Source organism: Drosophila montana, unplaced genomic scaffold (genome assembly GCF_035044405.1).
Source record: "Drosophila montana isolate Dmon_TW-CO22-7 unplaced genomic scaffold, ASM3504440v1 contig_402_1, whole genome shotgun sequence".
In the NCBI taxonomy this organism is placed as follows: domain Eukaryota; kingdom Metazoa; phylum Arthropoda; class Insecta; order Diptera; family Drosophilidae; genus Drosophila; species Drosophila montana.
In genome coordinates, this window is record NW_026998739.1 from 6,364,717 (window position 1) to 6,381,725 (window position 17,009).

Sequence of the window (17,009 nt, forward strand, 5' to 3'; positions counted from 1 at the left end):
CGCTCAAAGGCAACTCAATCCGGCTGTCAAATTTAACAAGAGCCCAATTAGGCCACGCCTACAAAAATTTGACAGAAAAAAAAATATGGAAACAAAGCGAAGCATCAGACGAGACATTAATTATCGCATATATGACTGCAAAAAGAATACACAGTTCCTGGAATATAAAGGCAACAAATCGATTTATGGATTTCGAGTGTCTGGCTTTTAACGCGCCTATTAAAGTAGATTTTAAAAGTACGTTTAACGTTTGCTGACCAAGAATACTAATAAAGATACATATGTAAGTGTATTTTGCTCCCTACATATATGCAAAGTATTATCAACATCGGATAGCTATATCATATAGCTTCCATAGGAATGGTCCTTCGAAAAGTTGGTTCTTATATGTACAACTTTTTTATATTAAGATATGGTATGATATATGTATTTAAGATCTTATCAGTATCTTATATAGCTGATTTAGAAAAGATCGGTGGAATAGTATGGCAAAATATTCTGTTTTCAAAGATGTTTTCAACAAACTCAGCATTTTCCAGCTGCACTATTATCACATATTAAAAGGCAAATTTCTACAAGGGTGTTAAATCTCCGGCGTGCCGACAATATTCTTACTTTCACGTTAATTTTTATATGTTCTCGTTGAAGATAACCTTGATTTCCATTTAAATTTATATTTTTTCTTTCTCACTTCTGTATTATAAAATTATTCTAAATTATTGTAAAATTTTCTCATAATGAATTTGTTAGCATTTTCTTGTTATTAACAATTATGAAAGTTAATTGAGCCACATAATTTCTTGCAGTGTAGTTGCACTTATTTATTTATTTTGCATGCACTTTTTTAAAGCTCTTTGTTGTCCTTGCACTTGACTTGATGCACCAGGACAATGTCCATTGCTTGTGCAGCACTTGAAAGTTGTCTGTCCTGCTCATAATTACGATAAACAAAATGTGCAACAGTTTTTGCCACACTTTTGCGGCAATGTGTGAAATTTAATTATATTTCAATTTAATTTACCACCCCTACCGACCCCGCCCCCGCCCTCCTTTGCTCCCTTTCACCGCAGGAAATTAACAGCAATGGACGAGCTGAAGCTTTTCCCATGCTGCCTTTTAAGGAACATGGGCGGGACATGGACGGGCTGCTGCAATGCGTCATATTGCCACGCCCACAGCACAGCCGCCTTGCCCTTTATTGCTGTGCTAATTAAGTTTGGGTTTTGCGTTTAATGTCAGTTGGGCTGAGCATTTGCTCGTATAGATGAGGTGTGTTGGGGGGCGCGGCCTATTTTCCGCCATATTCTTTGCATTTCTTTTCTGCTTTGACAAGTTTTTCATTATAATGTTGGCATTAAAATTAAGTTTAGCTGCAGATCTTTATAGCCCCAAGACTACGGAGAAGTTGTCCTCTCAACTTCTGTCCTTTGCGACTGCTTGAAAGCCTTTTCCATTTTTTCTAATTTATTGCAATAATTTTCTCTTTTAAATATCTTTTCATTTTCACGCACAGGCAAACTTAATGGAATTAAATTGCCTGTTCAAAGGCCGAAGCGGGCACAGGGATTTCACATTCTAGAGGCTGAAAAGTGGTATTCAAAATATATGAAAGTGATAAAAAAAGCAAATATAGTGAAAACATATAATAAGAACATATAACAATGTATAATAATATGATATAATATACATTTTTAAAACATACAACAAATTTAAAAGTCAAATAATAAATGGAATACGAATTAAAATATATGAAAGTCATAAAACTAAATTAAATTTAATAAATTGGTGATAATAATAATAATAAATAATAATAACAAATAAATTAAATTAAATAAAGTAAACAAAAATAAATAAAAATGTATTTAAATAAATACTGAAAAAAATCACAAATTAATGGAAGTCATTTGAATGTTCCTAGCATCTAATCACCTCAAGGATCATATTTTTTGGTGAGTGCTTAAAGTTTTTATTTTTAGAATAAGCCAGAATTTGTATTATTTTAATGGTGCATCTAACGATGATCTCCGTTTATTATCGAAGTAAATATTCGTATTAAATAAAGCCAGGCTTAAATCAAAGGCATGAAATGTTGTTGTGGACCTATCAATATAGGTTGAAAGTGTTTCAAAATGGATATATTCCATTAAAGAATGCGGGATGTTATTTAGACCTGTTAATTTTCCTCATATAATACCGGAGGGTATATTATATTTTTAAGACTACGGAATAATATTTCAATGAAACATTTAAAGATATTGTGAATTATTTTGCTAATAAAACTCCGGAGGTATTTCAATTAATCATTTGGTGGAAGTGGATCCTTTTCGCTTTTTCTGTTTCGTTTGATTTGATATGATAAAACTAAAAAACGTAACTAAAATAAGCCAAGTCCGTCCTCTCCAATGCTTGTAAACTCTTCCACCCCACTTTAGTATTATCCTTTGATGAGGCCTTGTAGGCAGAGCTTTAATAAATAATAAATAACACCATATATGCAAATAATTATGAAATGAAAGTGAGCAAGTGCCTCGAAGGCAATGACCCAAACAGAGCCATTCAATGTCTAGATAGATGAATAATTGTTTGTTTTCAACACAATTTATTGTTGCATGCACCTGCGGCATGCCCAGTGCCAGAAAACGACACACACACACACACATACATACACACAGACAGAGGCCAAAGATATTCAGCACAGTTTATACCCTACAGCCCTGGGGGGAAGCATGGGATCGAATTGCATGCGCATTTTATGCCTTTCAAAATTTTGTTGCCTTTGGTCTCGAAAATATGCCAGCTGTTTGTTGTTGCTTTTGGAGCATGTGTGAGTGTAAACTCGGTATAATTTGTATGGCAAACAGAGAGAGACTGAGAGAGAGAGCGAGCTAGTGGCATTTCAGTTTGATTTTGGGCCCGGTTGGGTTTGTTTTGGCCAGTTCTGTTGACCGTTTGGCTCATGTAAATAAAACATTTAAACCGATTGGCAAATATTTGAATGTACAGCGCTTTAAGCATCCCAGCGCGGTATTCGCACGCTTTAAGTGTACGCCCACCCGCAGGGGCAGGGGCAGAAACAGCAGCAGGATCAGGAGCAGGAGCAGGAGCAGGGGTAGTTAGGTAGTTGTTAACCAAAGCAGGCAAAACCGAACCCGACTAACAACAAGAACTATGGCCAAGCTCGAGCGGCAAAGTTCAAATTCAATTACCTTTCAAATATTTGCATTTTGCGACACAAAGTTCCGTCATAATGTGCACAATGGCTGCCACTCGAATGCCACTTGAAAGCCAAGCGGATGGCCGGGGAAGGGCTAGGAAGGGGGTGGGAAGCAGTGGGAAGGGGCGCAGGATAGCAGGCGGGCGAGCGGGCGAGTGGGCGAGTAGTCGACTATAAAGAACGAACCGACAACGGAAGGAGCACTCAAAACAGTTGCCGCTAATGTCGTTCTGCACGTCCAGGACGTCGTCCTTCTGCTGCTGCTGCTGCTGCTGCTGCTGCTGCTACTGTCGGGATCGCAACAGCAACAGCAAAAGCAGCAACAGCAACAATGACGTTAACTTTTGCCGCCTACTGCCGTCCTCTTTCAAAACAATTACAAAACAAAGGCCAACGACAGCTCGGGGCGCGGGGACTGTGCGTGTGGGTGGGTGTGTGTGTGTGTGTGTGTGTGTGTGTGTGTGTGTGTGTGTGTGTGTGTGTGTGTGTGTGTGTGTCGCTCGCATAAAAATACCAAATAAGCCAATTTCGAAACAGGACTTGCTGCAACATTTGCCAGCCACCTACTGTCACCCACACACCCCCTCCAAAGGCCCATCCCTTGCGTGGCCCTCTGCCGACGCTGCAACCAAGCCAAGCAAGGGCGAAGCAGCGAAGAGGTTTGGCAATTTTTTCAATGCCAACCCAGCGAAGTTGGGTGAAATAGTGTATTAAAAGCATATTAACTATATGGATTGGCTGGAAATAGATCGAAAGCAAGCAATTGAAGTTAATAAATCTTTAATTAAATTGAACAAGTAAAAGAGAAAAATATGTATATTGAGAGAGAGGTAGACATAGAGATAGAGGTAGAGGTACAGGTAGAGAGAGATAGAGATAGAGATAGAGAAAGACAGAGAGAGATAAATCCAGGTAGCAAAAGAGAAAGGGAGAAGGCTAGATAGACAGAGGAAGAGAGGGTGATCAAGGCAGAATGTATAGAGTGAAAGAGATAAAGAGCGTGCGAAACGGAGAGAGATAGAAAGCAAGATGCCACAATATAGCCAAAAGATCAAAACAACAACAACCACCAAGAGAGTTAGAGAACCACTGAGGCAGCGAGAAAGAGAGAGAGCGAGAGAGAGCTTGCAAACAGAATTAAAAAACTAATGAAGCAGTCCACGGATAGAGACACTAAAAGTAGAGAGCTTGTAATTGAGATTGGCCCAGAAAGTCTGAGAAAAAGAGCTAAGGATCTATTTAGATAAAACAAAAAAAAAAAACAAGATACAATTAAATGTCAAAAATAAATGTTATCCTAAATAAAAATTATGCTAGCAATAGTAATTAAGGCCTTGAGCTACATTTTTCAATATATTTCAGATAATATAAACGTAGTTCAGTTGTTAAATTTATAAAACTATTAGGAATTATATTAGTATTAATAATATTATTAATACTCGTTTTTAGTGTAGCCAAATGTCGCCCATTTGTCTTTTGATCCATATAGTTTTATTTTATTTGAGGGTGGGCTATTTTTTATTGTAATTTTATTTTTTATTTTTATATTTTTTAGAATCGGTTGTGTTGGTTTGACTGCCACGAAAAGTTGTACTTGGGCGGGGTTGTTGCTGTTGCACGTAACTTTTGCTGCCAACTATGTGAAACGTTGTTGGAGGGCCAATTTTAGTATTGCTTTCTCTAGGTTGGCCACTTCATGTGTCCTCTGCCCCGTCTCTCTCTCTCTGTCTCTCTCTCTCTCTCTGTCTGCGTCTCTGTCTCTGTGTGTCCTTCTGTCTCTATCAAAAATGTGGGCGCATGTGTCTCGTTGTTGCAGTTGCAACAAAGTGCATTGAAAATTATTTCTTTTGTTTATTAAAATTGTTTTGCGAGCTTTATTGAAAATGAGACGGAAATGGCATAGCAGTTGGGTCCTTGGATACTTGGGTCCTTGGGTCCTTGGGTCCTGCCCTTGGCCAGTTTGTGTGTGCGGCACGCACCTTCGCCCGGGCGCCTGACAAATTTTAGCCAACTCTGGGCGGGGAACGGACGGGGGGCATGTGACATGTGGCATGTTTTATGCATGCGGCTGCAGCCAAACCCGCTGAGAAGAAACCAGTTCCTATACCAAGTTGCGAGCTTATTTACATGTTGAACTCTTCTTCTTCATTTTTTACCACGCATCAAATGAACGCGTGCTGAGTGCACATTTGGATTAAGGACCAAAAGCTGGATATCAGCGTTCAGCGGGCTGAGGGTGTGGGCGTGGCAATGCCAGCGTCGAGCATGATGTAACAAGATGCGAGTGGGCGGAGGGTGCGGGTCGTGTTCAAAGATGCCTGAATGCATTTGGCGCCCAATGCCAAAGTAGATCTGCATACGAGCATATCATATGTACATATAATACACAGATATATGTACATACCTATATGTGAATGTATAGTATAGATAGATGTGGCTGCATAGCCACTGGCGCTGGCGGTATATAAAATGCATAGAATTTTCGCTTTATTCCATGCATTTAAAGGCAAATTTATGTTATGCATGTTGCTGTCTAAAGCGAAATTGCAACAAAGGGGCAAAGCAAAAGGTAAAAACAACAACAACATGCAACAAACAAGCAACAACCAGCAACAGATATAATATTAGACATAAATCGCTGACACGCACGTTATGCGAGTCCTTTGAATATGTTGCTACTCTTGATTGAAAATACAACAGCTAAAGTTCTTTGCATACCCTTTAACCGTCAAGTGGCTGACAAGGGTATGAAAGAGTTGTGTAAATGTTTGTGACAGGAGCTACAGCAAATTGCGATGTTTGTGCTTGTGTGCGTTAAATCTATTAGAAATAGGCAGCCTGTGCAGGGTATCTGCCAGTAGAGCATGTCCAGATAAAAAACGCTTGTAAATAAGTTATGATTAAACATTTTCTGTACACTTTGTAACTATTTCCGAACCAAACCCCAAAGAAACAAGATATTCTTCTTTTTTCTAATTTCGCATAAAGTGAACAATCTGAATGGAAGGAAGAACATACAAATAATGAAAGAAAAAAGCCTTTTTAACAGAACTTTCTACTCTTTAGTAGTTCAAGCCAAGTATTAGTACTTATTTAAACAGCATACTTAAAGCACATGCTCTGAAAATCCATTAATTTCAATATTTAATGCATTCCATCTAAATCCCAAAAGCAAATCACGACACGACAAGAAAACAAATCGTTAACATTAAAAATGCGATTCGTTGTCGCGGATGCGAATGCGAATGCTGCGAATATGAATGCGGATGTACTGCTGCGAATGCCAAATCCTTTACAAAGCTGTGCAACATTTTCTTACAATTTAAGTGGCAACGCTTTTAATTAGCTCGCCCAGCTACACTGGCAGAATTAGGGCTGAGTCCAACCCCCCTTACACGCCTGCAAAGGATTTATGCAAACGCATCAGCTGCGGGGAAGTTATTCGAAAGCTCTTTTCGCTGATTCCCTGCGACTGCTCGGTGCTCATTATGCTCACTATTTACCACCAGCAATTATGGCCATGGATTTCGATAGTCAAAATCTAGCAATTCCATAAGCTGGCCCATCAATCTAAACAGCTTACGAATGTCTCCAGTTGCAGTGCAGACACAAATTATTTAGTTGTGCTCGCTACAAATGCGCAGAGAGCGAGAATGCGTGTCTGACTAAGAGAGGAAAATATAGAGAATTTCGATAAATTTGTTTGTCGTATGTGTGCTATATCAAATATTTAAAAAGTATTAATTTATAAATGATTGTATGAGGTAATTGTTGTCTGAACAGGGGCTTTATTTAGCCATTTATAGCCGTTTGTAGCGGTTTTTAGATGAATTTTAGTAGTACTGCATACTTTCGTGCTGTCTACATAATACGTTTGAGACTTATTTTTGAAATTGAAATATCTCGGGTACCATATGCCCGACTTCGAAATGATATACCTCTTGCTTCTCGTACGGATTCTCGAATTCTAAGAAATGGCCCAATTTGAGAAAAACTATTATGTTTTTTGCAAAAATTACGATGTTGGCTGAAAACGGCTGTGACCACGAGTCGAACGAGACCAATCTTTCCAAGATCGGGGCTTATTTGGCCGAGATACAGCGATTTAAAAAACGCGAAAAAATGACATTATAATTTTGAAGATTTTTCGTTTTTTTGCGATAATTCGGCTAAAATGGTCCGATTTTGGAAAGTTATGCCTTTTTGAACTCGTACTGATCTCTGGAATCGACTTGCATACCACGTTTTTTGATTTTGTTTGGAAATCCAAAAAATATACATATTACGAAACTAAGCTAAAAGCACTGCCTAATTGCAAGCAGTTTTTATTAATGAACAGACAACATTTTTCTATACAATATATTTTACTCTGCATACTTGTAGGTAGCTTCTTATTTTGACTTAAAAAAAGATTTCATAGCTTTATTTTAATTTTGCTGTTATTATGAGAACAAAGTTCTTATTAACAAAGTTAGGGTGACTATATATGTATATCGATCTGGGAGATCCCCTCCGCGTTCGGACTCCTCCAATTCTACGGCTCTTAAGAAGGCGCCTAGCCAGTCGATTTGAATGGCTTCCCAGTCGCGTTATGTAGTTTGCAGTCAGTATGTTTATGACGTCCCCGATTTTGGGCTAAGTCTAAGTCTTTTTTCAAATCGGAGGTTCGCATATACCAGGGGGCAGCAGACTGATAGCGGAGCGTTTTTGCTTGATTTTTGTAAGGCGCGATTTGGCAACAAACTTGAATAGCATAACGCCAGGCGGGAGCTAGGCAGGTTTTGTATAAACTTACTTTATTTTTTAAAGATAACGCATTGCTACTGTTAAGCAGCCATCTAAATTTGCCTAATCTGCTTTTCAGGGCTCGTTGATTTTTGACAGGTGTCATTCATCCTAATATTTTATAAAAGTACAGCATGCTCTTATGCTGATCTGATTATTAAAGGGGCGTCGATCAAATATTTTATATAACTCTGCACTCTTTTCGGCACTTTTTTTATTATTTACGGGCGGCAATGAACAAAATATAATAAAAGTTCATACTTTTAGACAGTTTTGTCGATAATTTTCTTCAACTATTTGATATACCCCCGAATACTTTTAGGCAGTTTTTCTTATTTACAAGCTACAATAACGTGCAAAATAGAACTGCATAGTTTTATGCAGTTTTTATTTGTACGCAGACGATATTGTTTTCTTAAAAACAATATTTTCAAATATTCAAATATTCATTCCGTTTGGCACCTTGTCTAAACTTGCAATAAATAAATAAATCATAATAAATCTGAATTATGACAATATTTTTATATTCTAAATAGCATAAAATGATGTTGTTTATAGTTCAAGTTTTTACAAAATATTTCTCTACGGCTGACATTGTATTTAAAGCTCGAAATTCACATAATCAAAGAAGGAATAAAATGTAGCATGAAAAAGTTATCTCATACACAGATGGCCCATTTATGCGTATAATAAATATTTCCTCAAGTATTTCTTATTTAGTTTTGTTTTTATAGTTTACTTATTAAATTTGTTTATTATATTATTTGTACTCCCAGCAAACGTTTAATTATTCACTCAGTTCGAGTTCAAGTTGAAGGTTAATATAAGTTTTATACTTTTTATTTCATTTTTTTTCAACGTCTGCATTTTTGTTGATTCATACAATCAAATTGGTCGCTTCCCAATTATTCCCTACGACAGACACGTCCATAAATTTTGAGAGGCGCCTGTGGACTGATAAGCACCAGACTAAGTAAATAATGAGAAGGAACTAAACTCATTTTAAAGTCGAATACTAAATGCGCTTTTGAAAAATATATATTTTTTAATTTGAATAATTTATTCTTGATCAATGTAAAATACTTGCAAAGTTATGCTTAAGACTATTAATTAGGGAATATGCATTTAAATTTCGTTGTGTTCGGGCTCGACGCCTTTGCAAAGACGGACAGACGAACGTATATGGCTAGATCAACTCAGTTCGTATACCCGATCAAGAATATATATACTTTATGGCGCCCGAGCTGCTTTCTGATGCCTATTGCATATATTATCACAGATATATTATACCCTTTGTTTTGGGTTCAGAGTAAAACGCCCATTTTTGAGCAATTTACTCTGTGCCAGGTTTTATCAGAATCGAAATTTTGGTTTACAGATTAAACTGGCAATAATGACCAAACCCGTCACCACGATCAAGACCGTTTATTTTATAATACCCTAACAAAATACTAGCATATTGCATATGTAATCTAGTAAATGATAAGACATTTTCGTATACTCTAGCAGCTTAGAATTAAATTTGTTTTTTTCCGCTGCTTGTTTTGATTTTGAAATCGTTTCAATAAAAAATCTCTCTCTCGATTGCTGGGTATAAAAAGGCCCCCCAATTGAAGCTGTACAGTTAGAACTTATTTGAAAGTGCTGCAGCTAAATCAACAAATCAAAATGAAATTCTTCGTAAGTTCGCTTGAAGATCCTTAAATTGAGCTCAACGACTTATGTCCGAGTATTATTTACTTTTAAAGATCGTATTCTTCGCCCTGATCGTCGGTGTGTTCGCCGCTGGATATGGTCAGCAAGGACATGGCCAGGGCGGACATGGCCAGCAAGGATTCGGCCAGGGTGGACAAGGTCAGCAAGGTTTCGGCCAGGGTGGACATGGCCAGCAAGGATTCGGCCAGGGTGGACAAGGCCAGCAAGGTTTCGGCCAGCAAGGTCATGGCCAGCAAGGTTTCGGCCAGCAAGGTCATGGCCAGCAAGGTCTCGGCCAGCAACATGGTGGACAGGGTGGACATGGACATGGCGGACGTTACTAGGACGTTTTAATCAATAAAGATAAAGCTTAGCCTGATAACTTAACCTTACCGCGGCATTTATTTTATTGTGTTTTGTTGTTGCGCATGATAATGGGTAACAGGCAGAAGAAGGCATCCCAAAGTATATTAATTCCAGGCTAGCATCAACGATTCATGACAATCGAAATGGCTGTCAAATACCAAGAAATGCCGCCAAATGTCAACTTAAATCTACCTAAACATTAACATATATGCATATGTAGAATGTGAAAGGTCGGAGGAGCCTATCGCTGGCCAAGCCAATCCGTTTTTACGACATGCAATCTGCCATCTTCCTAGAACTCGGGTCGAAATATGCATTACGAAATTCCGATATTGGATGAGTGCTGCATATGCTGCCGATAAGCCGACCCACACAAATGTTGTTAAGTGCATTTTCCTTTTGGGTTTTATGGATATTAGGTCGCCAGGTATAATTTATGTTTGTGACTTTATGCCAACGCACTGTCAGCAGTTGCGATTTTTGGCTTTAAAAGCGTTGTACGCAGCGCAGTTGAGTTCAGAGTTGAAAGAGCAGTCGCCATGAAGTTGCTGGTGAGTTTCAAATATACTACTGAAAATATATATTTACTTTTGAATATTGCGGACAGATCATTTTATTTGCGCTATTTGCTGCTGCCTTGGCAGTGCCGCAGTTCGGCGGCGGATATGGGCGTGGCGGCGGGGGCGGCAATCGTGGCGGCAATCGCGGTGGCTACCATAATCCACATCATAATCCTCATCACCATCATCAACATCATCATCGCTACTAGTTGCAGCGCGGCTTTACGCACAAATATGAAGCGTTCAAAAGCGGTATAAATAAAAGCATTTCAATACTGTTTAAACAAAAGAGTGTTTATTTTTACAGTACACTATTTGCATAGATAAACTACGTGTAACCTGTATTTTTGTTGTACCCTTGTTTATGTTCCTCATGGCTGCTATCTTGCTCGCACACAGTCTTTGTTGTTGTTGAATGCGTTGCTAAAGCTGCTGTCCTGCTCGCACACGGTCTTTGCTGAGCATTCGCGCGTTCTCTCATTGTTTTCAGTCGTGCTTTAAGGAGACCTTTGTGTTGTTGTGACTGATCATATTCCTAAACTTTGTTTGCTTTGAGTTTTGTGTGTGTGTTTTCTTTTTACACTTTGTACACTTTGCTGTTATTCTTGCGACATTTTTTTTGCATTGCCTGCCTAATTTTTTTGGCGCTTTATTCTTCTTTTGTATTCTTCTTCTAATGTGGGGAGGCGGTGAAATTTAATTGTAAGCATGAGAGAGAGAGAGCGAGATACATATATACATATATTAAGGTAGCTATTATGTTGATTATGACTGCACGCCATAAATCATCTAGATTGAGACATGCAGAGAATACACATGCATGTTGTGTCCGCCTTGCTTAAGATTTTCCAGTTATTTTCTGACCCCAGAAGGAACTCTAAATTAAAAGCTTTATTTCAATTCGCAGACAATGAAATTTCGCGCTCTTTGGGATATATATTTTGAGTTGGACATAAAACGCGATACTAATTACTGAAAGATTCCCAGCCACATGTGCAGTGGAAGATTACCAGATTACCAAGAAACTTATTTGTATACTTTATGGGAGTTTAATTGTTTTAGCAAATGGCCCGAAATAATTACGAAAAGTAACCGACTACTAACACATGTTTGTTTGCCTGAGAGCAGCAGCAGCAGTAGCAGCAGCAGATTATAGTATCCTCATCAGCTTAGTTGACGGCGCCGGGTGGCGGTGGCGGTTGGCCGGCGCACCAGGGCGTGCAGGGTGGCAGCGTGGGACGAGTGGGCGTGTCCCGTGGCGGGCTAGCGCTCGCGCCGGCCAGCAGCAGCGATAACAACAGCAACTGCGAGAGCGAGTGAGAGAGAGAGTTGGTGAGAGTGAAAGCGCTGTCGATTATTTTTGTTTTTTACAAACTTACACAGTACTTAAAATTCATTGGATCTGGCGAACTTTTTTGATGCTCTGAAAATTTCAAGAACACTCTGCTTACTTTTATACGCACCGCACGGACTAGAAGCTTATCACTAAATGAGAATGTTTAGCAATTTAAAAGAAACAAATGAATATAAAAATAACAAAATTCTCTACAGAAAAAGTTAATAGAAATTGTACAATTGTGATATGATTATTTTAATATATATTTTTTCTTTGGTTGAAAGGAATTATATATTAAAATATTTCACAACAAATATTTGTCAGAAAATTTGTCAGTTTTGTTTTCCACAAGTGACTAGAATAATAATATTTAGTAATATTTTTTAACAATATGCATATATAAATTGTTTCACTTAAAATTCCAAGTGATATCTAAATAGTAAGAATAATACTTCAAAATAGGTTTTGAACAAATTTGAATACCTTTTTTTTAGATTTTTTATTTTAACCAGATCGTCAATTCTAAAACAATGAAGTATATTATTAAAAATTATATATATACATATTATCAAGCAAAAGCGTTCTTATCTTTTTTATTTAAATATAATATATTTATATCTTCAATTTTGAAAGAGACCCAAAAACTGTTTAGGTAAATGTACAGCCTTTAAGTTAAGTAATATATGTAGTTGAGAAAATGCCTTAAATTCCTCAATTGAATCAACTGTAGAGTGCTGTCAGTTGCCCAATAGCCGACTACTTAAAGTCCACATCTTTCGAAATTGTTTGTACATATTGTTTATTGGGCAAGGTCAATTTCCAGCTGATAGGACGCACTTTAATGGGTCATGTGTGTCGAGTTGTATGCAATCATTGCTCTGTTCTCTGATTTTCCCGTCGCTTTTATTTCTTATTTTTATTTTGTTTGGCTTACTGCGCAATTCTTAAATGTCACGGCTATCTGACCCAATAATCAGACAACTTAATTGCAATTGCATTTGCAAAATATTTTCTGCACACTTTGCCAGTCGGTTTGTTACCTTTTGTTTGCATTCCATAGGGAGAAATTTACCAGTCGGCCACCCTCCGTCCTGCTGAGAGATGGTCAAGGGTGCGAATGTTCCACCAGAAATGCACCCTCTGCTCAACCTATGCAAATGGGGCTTGCATATTTGGGGGGCTCTTGTATGTTGAACTAAGTGCCAAGTGTTGCAGTTACAAGAAATATGTTTACCGAAGAAAGTGTAGCTAATTTTCAGGTTTTTCTACTCCAATTGCTAACAAACACAGAACTATTGCTAAACTCATTTTAAAGTCGAATAATAATGCGCTTTTGAAAAATATATATTTTTTAATTTGATTAATTTATTCTTGATCAATGTAAAATACTTGCAAAGTTATGCTTAAGACTATTAATTAGGGAATATGCATTTAAATTTCGTTGTGTTCGGGCTCGACGCCTTTGCAAAGACGGACAGACGAACGTATATGGCTAGATCAACTCAGTTCGTATTCCCGATCAAGAATATATATACTTTATGGCGCCCGAGTTGCTTTCTGATGCCTATTGCATATATTATCACAGATATATTATACCCTTTGTTTTGGGTTCAGAGTAAAACGCCCATTTTTGAGCAATTTACTCTGTGCCAGGTTTTATCAGAATCGAAATTTTGGTTTACAGATTAAACTGGCAATAATGACCAAACCCGTCACCAAGATCAAGACCGTTTATTTTATAATACCCTAACAAAATTGTCCCAAAACAAATACTAGCATATTGCATATGTAATCTAGTAAATGCTAAGACATTTTCGAATACTCTAATATTTCCAGCTTTGCTACACCAATTGCTAACAAACACAGAACTATTGCTAGTAAGCTAGCTGGAAATTGTTAAAACTATGCTAAGAGAGGTTTATATAATATTTTTGAGTGACATCTTTGCAGTTGTTCATCCTCGAAGCGGAATACTGCGTTTCTGTTTGATGTTTAAAGCCAAATCAATTTTTAATAAATTTTGAGTATTCAATTTGCATAAGCTATTGAAGCTATGAAACTTTTGAACTATAATTGATATTTATGATTTAATATAACATATATATTAACATATATTAAATTGAGGCCTTTCGGATCCAATATTAACTTGTCACTATTTAACTGCTAAGATCTTAAATGCATGCAATCAAAAATTTGATTATATTATTAATTTTAAAAATGTTATAACGTTTTATAAATTGCACTATAATTGTTCAGTTAGTGTTTTTTCCCATTGTGCAGCAAAAAAGAAACAAAGCTTAATGTTTCGAATACAAACCGATTCCCTATTAGAAAACTAGTTACTGTTCAGATTCGTCAAGCAAAGGTATTGACCCTTAAGTTACTTAAGCTATTGTATCGCTTGGCATTGCTTTAATTACAAGCTATTTTTTTTTTGATTAAGCTCTTCACACAATAAAGAATATATATATATTTACTTGCTTGTTTTTTGTGTGTCGCTTCCAAAAGTTTAAGTCGAGTAAGGCAAAACCGGAAATTTATTTGTGCGGCCATTGCAAGTGGTAAATAAAAGAACAGCAACTGCTTAAGTGGCAGTTTCGGGCATATATACCCAATGGCCATTTTGCAACCTTTGCCCTTTGCCCTTTGCGCTACGTCGCCTTTGCTGTCTTAAAAATGCAGCCAAGTGCAAAGGCCACCTGGCAGCATCTCTTGGCCAAATTGTTGCTGTTGCTGTTGCTGCTGTTGTTTTTACTGGCATATCTGTGGGCTTCCGGTTCGTCATACGCACACATGCTGCCACGCCCACTCGCCACAATTTGGATGTGGGCGAGGCGAGCAATGTGCAGCCATTGAGCGCAAATGTGCCAAATAATGACTTGCAGGCGAGTGCAATTTATATGATAAGCAACAAAAATAAATTGCAGGCAATTCATTTTACTTAAATGCAGCAGCAACAACAACAACAACAACAGCAACAACAACGACACGCGGCAATGAGCTGCTGCAGCGTTGGCAACTTTCACCCATACGCACACACACACACGCACACACACGCTCGCCCACACACCTGTACCTCAGGTAACGTGTGGTATATCATTTGAAAAGTTTGTGCTTACCTGGCAACTGTGTTCAATATACTTTGAGCCTGCCTAATGAAGCCCCAGCGATATGACAAATGCAACCAGCAAAATATTTGAAATTTAATTTGTCGATTTGCGGGCGATTTGCCAAGTGTTGCATAGCTTTAGGCTGCACTTTTGACACTCAGAAAGTATTGCTAAAATTATTCATATATATTATTTGTCCAGCTTTCAGGATTTTTTCAAATGTTCGACAACTTTCCTCGTGAAATCAATAAAAATATATATATTACACTCGACTTATTTTGAACACATATGTATGTAGACATTACACGTTTTTTGCTACATCTCCACTTCTGATCTCAGAATTTAATTAACATTCATTTGTTTGCCACCTTTATGTCCAGAAATGTTAATAAAGATCGACCTGTTAACACCGTTAATTAAGGACTCAGTTTCTATAGTGTAGCCCCAAGGAAGTTGATGGGGTTAGGGTATCTACCAGTGTGGCACGCTCATAGTTTATTCATTATAAATGTTTATTATAGTCACTCGAGCGTAGAACAATTGACTCAGTTCGAGTTCAATGGTAAGGTTAATCATGAGCCGAAAAAAAAAACATTTACACTTAATTGATTCACAGAATCAAATTGGGCACTTCCCATTTATTAAAGTCCAAAGATTTTGAAGGGCGTGTGTAGACAGATAAGCCTCAAGACCAAATAAATAATGGGAAAGAACTGTGAGTCGAAAATAAAATATGCCTTTAAAAAAGTATTTTTCACCAAGAGCTTTGAAAAAATCAAATACAGTGGAAGCTCCCATAATATTTGGGTTTAAATATGTTTATTTCAACCGCTTTGTTGAGTTTAAATAAACAGAAAGAAATTTTATTAAATTATTTTTGTTACTATTAATTTGAGCGACATGCAATATTGCCAATATTAAACCTTAAAAAATAAAAATTCTTAGCAATTGAGTTTCTTAGAGAATAAGAAACTTGAACTCTTTGCAATTGCTGTTTATAAGTTCTAGTAGTTGAATATGTGCCAGGTTTTATCAGAGCTGTCAAATTATTTTTGGCACAGAAACAGATTAAACTGGATATAACGACCTAGCCCCAACCTGTTGTCACGATCAAGACAAGGCACATTACAAATGGAATCTTTCAGTTATAATACCCTCTCAAATGTGTGCCAAAATAAAGCATGTTTCATATGTAATCTAGTGAATGATAAGACATTTTCGTAGGCTCAGACAACTGAGAATTAAATTTGTTTTTTCCGCTTTTTGTTTTGATTTTGAAATCGCTTCTACGTAAATCTCTCTCTCGATTGCTGGGTATAAAAGGGGCCCCCAATTGATGCTGTACAGTTAGAACTTATTTGAAAGTGCTGCAGCTAAATCAACAAATCAAAATGAAATTCTTCGTAAGTTCGCTTGAATATCCTTAAATTGAGCTCAACAACTTATGGCCTAGGATAATTTACTTTTAAAGGTCGTTTTCTTCGCCCTGATTGTCGCTGTTTTGGCCCAACACGGTCACGGTGGTTATGGTCAGCAAGGTGGATTTGGTGGACACCAAAATGGATATGGCCAGCAAGGATTCGGTGGACACGGCCAGGAAGGATTCGGTGGACATGGCCAGCAAGGATTCGGTGGACACGGCCAGGAAGGATTCGGTGGATATGGCCAGCAAGGATTCGGTGGACATGGCCAGCAAGGATTCGGTGGCCATGGCCAGCAGGGCTACGGTGGACATGGTCAAGGTTTCGATCAGCATCATGGTGGACATGGACACGGTGGACGTTATTAGGCCGTTTGAATCAATAAAGATGATAACATCATCCAAATTTTGGTATTTATTGTGAATCGTTGTTGTGTAAACTGAATTCTTTAAAATGGGGAAAAAAAGCATAACTCCTCACATTGCTCACGTAAATTAAGTGTATTGTTTTGCAAATTTGATA

General features: G+C 37.6%; 1 protein-coding gene across 4 annotated transcripts in view; it reads left to right on the forward strand.

Annotated features, from left to right (window-relative positions):
• Window positions 1-17,009, forward strand: part of LOC135438898 (uncharacterized) — a 152,895-nt gene that overhangs the window by 113,543 nt on the left and 22,343 nt on the right. For 2 of the 4 annotated variants that reach the window (XM_064697447.1, XM_064697448.1), the window contains 2 exons: window positions 1,514-1,949; window positions 16,538-16,965. In XM_064697447.1, coding sequence (XP_064553517.1) covers window positions 16,593-16,910 — 318 coding nt within the window. In that variant the 5' untranslated portion in view covers window positions 1,514-1,949; window positions 16,538-16,592 and the 3' untranslated portion in view covers window positions 16,911-16,965. Of the gene's footprint in view, window positions 1-1,513; window positions 1,950-16,358; window positions 16,470-16,537; window positions 16,966-17,009 lie in introns of those variants that run through there. The other 2 variants (XM_064697446.1, XR_010437954.1) reach the window with 2 other exon arrangements.